Source organism: Aphanomyces astaci (genome assembly GCF_000520075.1).
Source record: "Aphanomyces astaci strain APO3 unplaced genomic scaffold supercont1.430, whole genome shotgun sequence".
Taxonomy (NCBI): Eukaryota; Oomycota; class Saprolegniomycetes; order Saprolegniales; family Verrucalvaceae; genus Aphanomyces; species Aphanomyces astaci.
The window spans coordinates 826-5,445 of NW_009798693.1; the positions used below are offsets into that span (position 1 = coordinate 826).

Sequence of the window (4,620 nt, forward strand, 5' to 3'; positions counted from 1 at the left end):
ATCGCCAACAACGACAAGCGGAAGCTGTCAAACGAAGTGCGCCGCGCCATCTACGAGGAGCTCTTGTCGCGCAGCAGCGACCGCATACTACCTCATGGATCCTACACTGATGTCGCACGGATGTTCAATTGCTACTGGCGTACGGTGGAGCGCGTGTGGACGCGCGGACTCCTCTCTGTGCTCGATGGCGATCGCGTCGCCAACGTTGACTCGAAATTCAAAGGTATTCCTCTCAAAACACATACAAATATTGATTTGCACAATTATCGATTCTAACAATTGTACTTTTTAAGGAAATTCGGGAGGGAAACGTCGCCACCTTCCCGCCGACATCGAGCGTGCCGTCAAGGCTGTCACTCTTCACGGACGGCAACTTGCGGTCCCTGGCGGCGCAATCGGGTGTGCCCAAGACGACGCTCGTACGCCATATGGCTGAAGAAGGAAGGCTCAAGTCCAAGTCCAGCTACTCCAAGCCCTACCACACCGACCGAAGAAAACAAGCGAGCGCGTATGGAACACGCAATATCTTTTCGTTCGCAGTCGTCGAATAGAGCTATTTTTTCCAACATGCACCAAACAGTGCATGTTGATGAAAAATGGTTCTATTTAACGACTGTTAAGAAAAGATATTATGCGTACGACGATAAAGTTGTGCCGAGTCGTCAACTCAAGTCCAAGAGGTTTATCACGAAGGTCATGTTTTTGGCGGCCGTGACGCGGCCCCGTTACGACTTTAACAAGATGTGTATGTTTGACGGTAAATTGGGTGTGTGGTCGTTCATAACCCAGGAGACTGCGAAGCGTTCAAGTAAAAATCGTCCCAAGGGTACAATAGTCATTGTTCCACAAACGGTTACTGCGGAAGTTTACCGGGACATGGTGCTTCCTGAATAGGTTTGGGTGTAATTTGGAAATTTGGCGGTCTAAAACCAAATATCCGAATATTTGCACTTCAGACACTACAGTGAAGGAGGATTTTAAGCCTCACTCGAAGTTGAGTAGGTATCTCAAGATATAATAGGCTAGCAAACTTCGAAATACGATAAATATTCTGACCAATAGCTTTTCCATAGGGCAAGAATTGTCAAATTAAGGTTTCGGGTTTTTCGGTACTGTCTCCATACGTCGCCGTCCATCCATGCCTTCGCCTGCATGACGTAGAAGTGTCCTGATGGATAGGTCGGTACCTCATGCGTGTCGATGCGGCCGCCAGGCCGAACAGGATTGGCAGTTTGGCTCCATCGCGACGTATCGTCAACACGGCGATCATGCGGTACGAGTGTTTTTCGCCCTTGAACAGCTTGGGTGTGCCCCTTTCTTGGACCAGATGTACCTTGGTGGCATGTCATACTAAATTCCTGTCTCATCAATATTGTAGACACAGTCGTCGGCCATGGTGGCATACTTGGCATGGAAACTGGCAGCGAACTCGGCGCGAGGGCTCTCAAGGTCGGTGATCGTTCTCTTGGTGGTACATTCTTGTTGATGCGTGTATCCATGTCGGCCGCAGAAGCGTCGGAGAAGCTTCAAGAGGTTGTCGTATCCGCTACTCAACTTTTGACGTCGAATGTAGCCAGGTGTTATGGTGCTGCTTGAGGAAATTGACCATGTGGGTACATGTTAGGTCGTGTTATTGGTGACGACGGGCATCCATGAATTGCAAAAGGGCGTCGGGCTCGGGTTGTACTGGCGGGCGGCCTGGTCCGCGCAAGTTGGTCGACTGTTGTTGCCCTCGAATTTATCGATCTTCTCTGAAACGTGTTTCCAGTTGCGCACCACGCTGTACGAGACCGAGAGGTCATCTGCCACCTTGCGGATGGACTTAAGTACTTATGCTGTAACAGCGCGATACCTCGTTTCTTTAACGGCATTGGATACACATGTCGGCGACCTCCTTGGGACGTGTAGGGGGTGTCGAGCTCCATGGTGTTCAAAATTTGGAATGCTTTGACCTCTCCGAATCATGCTCTCGCGGGCTTTCAATATTTCTTTGCGCGCGCATTTATTTTATAGCCAATGAGGCGGCTATAATTCATCCCTTCTATATTATTGGCCATTAATCACGTTTGTAACAACGAGTGTGGCTTAAAATTCGTCTTTCAATGTATCTAATCATCCTGAACAGTACTACGTACTACGTAGTAGTATTTCAGATAGAAATAGCTCGAAATTGTGAATAGCATAGTTTCTGCTCCAGACATGAATCACTAATTTTGGGCCTGCTGTACTACACCATTTTGCGTTCAATTTCAGCTTTTTTTTCAAAATATTTCCACTAACACATTATATTTCACGCCAAATTGAAATTTGGTCATTAATTATATTTCACCCAACCTCCGATATAATTTACCCTAACGTAGATGGCCTGCATTCTACGTCGAGGTGTCTTTCAAGTGCACCAAAATTTTGACATTTACGTTACCAACGTTTAATTTCACCTTTCGAAAATATATTTCACCTGGCCACCGGTATATTTCATGAAAAGTAAATTAAAACCAACCCACGTAACATATCTACGACATGTACGGCTCAAGCACCAAAATCCATGTCTTCCATATTCTCAGCACGGACTTAAAACGGCTCAAGGCGGGCTGTGTACACATGCAAATGATTCGGGTCAATTTCTAATTCATTGTTGAGTTAACTGTAAGTACGATATAAATGCACTGAATACCTGCAATTGCCTTGTCAGCTGTGTGTTACAAGTTTTGCATGCAAAACACATTACGAGTGTGTCCGTCTGGCGGTGGCCCCATAAAGGCCGCGACTCGTTCGCGCAAAGATGTCTTAATGCGGCTCTTCAACCCGGCCACATATTCTCGATCGGGTTCAGCATCGGGGAGTACGGCCCTAGTTTTACGAACGAAGCGTCTTGAAAGGTCATATTAGCGGTCAACAGATAGACGTACCGGGGTTTGTGGTGCAGGGATGGCCTCTTCCATAGAGCGCAGATTCAAGAATGGTGAAAGCGCGCGGAACTCTTCGCTCGCTTCGATCTTTCTAGAATCCCAGCTCGAATTATAACAACTGTTAGGTGAATTCTATTTTCGAAAGTTGGAATAACCGTAGGTTGGGTGAATTGTAACAGAGGTTGGGTGAAATATATCGCCGATAAAGTATTTTGTATCGGCGTGAAATATAATGGAGGTTGGGTGAAATATATTGGTGATTCGGCGAAATATATCGGACCAAAAAGCACGCGTGAAAACCCTACAACCCAACAGCCCAACTCCCCGATTTGAGCTTTGTCACGGACGAAAAGCCATTGCTTTGGATGCCGTAGTGATCAGCTTGGAGCAGGCACCCACACAAGGGATTAAGACGAACACTTTCTTGCATGCGCCAATCGCAGTAAAGCTATCCGTTTAACATTATCCGGTCGTTCGGACAACACCCAAAAGATTATATAGTACGATGTGGGCAGGTCACTCGTCGTCGCCGGTCGTTTTGTATGGGCAGCCCATGCCTTGGTCCGGCTGCGGTGACCTCTCTTCGGCTTATTTAAGCCACATCCGTGGTCCAGAGCCTGTGGGATCATGAGCCAAGACAGCTGCCGCGTTAATTGCTGAGAGTGCGTCGAGTTGGGCTAGTCGACGCCCCATACAATTCAACGACTCGTGTCACTTTCGGTGTGCGGAAACTGCCAAGTACTTATGCGTGACCCGCCACCACCAGCTTGGACTAACGAGCCGCCGGACCTGCGCAGCGTTGTTCCGAGTGGTATCTCCCTACAATAACCAAGGCAGCGACGTACTTCACGCCACAGACGACGTGTTTTTTAGGCTGGCGACGCCACTTGTGGTCAGTGGCTGTGGCTAACGGGCTTCAAAATTGGAACCATCTCGGTTTCGTCCGCCGTCGCCCCGCTGGGTTGAGCCTCCATCACGTGGCAGCACCACCGCACAACGCGATTTCCGAGATCCACCAATCGCTGGTCGTGCGTGGACTGGTGTACAACATATGGTGCCTGCCTGTTCTGCAGCGTGCAGAGCAATTGGGTCGCGCGTTAGTTTGACCCATTGCAAACACACACACTCTGTGTGTGTGGCGTGTCAGAGGTTCCGATACCTTAGTGGAGGTACTGAGTACTTTAGTGAATGGTAGACAGTAGGCGCCTCGTGGCGTGTTTAACCTCACTAATATCAGTGTGTATATTTGCTGCCTTGACGAAGGTCCCGTGGCCGAAAGCCAAGAAGAAGCGGGAGACAATACAAAGATATCTTTAGTTCATTGTTGAGCTATTTACTGTGGTACGAGAAGATTCCTACGACGAGGAAATGCCAACGAACGCCGAAGAACGATTGCGGTCGCATGACCGGTTCGAGGAGCCGCGAGGACGCGCCGCTCGGCGCACCGTTGAGAACCCGTTCAGATCTCCCCGACGACGACAGCCACCTGCTGTCGACGAGTGGCAACCGCCACGTGGTGGGTTTTACACCCCCGCCACAACCCGAGGAACACCAGCTGTCGCAGCGTTTGTCTCAGCTGCTGCTCCACCAACGACTGAAGCAGATGGCGCTTCAGTGCCGTTGCCAGCCGACAACGACCCGTCGGACGTCCGTGACGATACGGACATGGGCAGTGATGGCGGTTACGGCCGTACGGCGCCGCAAGTTTGGA

At 49.4% G+C, this 4,620-nt stretch overlaps 3 protein-coding genes across 3 annotated transcripts; 1 reads left to right on the forward strand and 2 right to left on the reverse strand.

Moving 5' to 3' along the window:
* Positions 1 to 120: 120 nt before the first annotated feature.
* H257_19243 (hypothetical protein) lies at positions 121 to 551 on the forward strand (the record flags this gene model as incomplete). The annotated part of the gene is made up of 2 exons (XM_009848390.1): positions 121 to 204; positions 294 to 551. 2 exons carry the CDS (start codon positions 121 to 123, stop codon positions 549 to 551), a joined length of 342 nt encoding a protein of 113 aa, XP_009846692.1.
* A 1,069-nt stretch (positions 552 to 1,620) lies between these two features.
* Positions 1,621 to 1,925, reverse strand: H257_19244 (hypothetical protein; the record flags this gene model as incomplete). Its single annotated transcript, XM_009848391.1, has 2 exons — positions 1,621 to 1,802; positions 1,853 to 1,925. 2 exons carry the CDS (start codon positions 1,923 to 1,925, stop codon positions 1,621 to 1,623), a joined length of 255 nt encoding a protein of 84 aa, XP_009846693.1.
* Positions 1,926 to 2,699: 774 nt separating this feature from the next.
* Positions 2,700 to 3,883, reverse strand: H257_19245 (hypothetical protein; the record flags this gene model as incomplete). Its single annotated transcript, XM_009848392.1, has 4 exons — positions 2,700 to 2,850; positions 3,414 to 3,586; positions 3,663 to 3,728; positions 3,839 to 3,883. 4 exons carry the CDS (start codon positions 3,881 to 3,883, stop codon positions 2,700 to 2,702), a joined length of 435 nt encoding a protein of 144 aa, XP_009846694.1.
* Between the last annotated feature and the right edge of the window lie 737 nt (positions 3,884 to 4,620).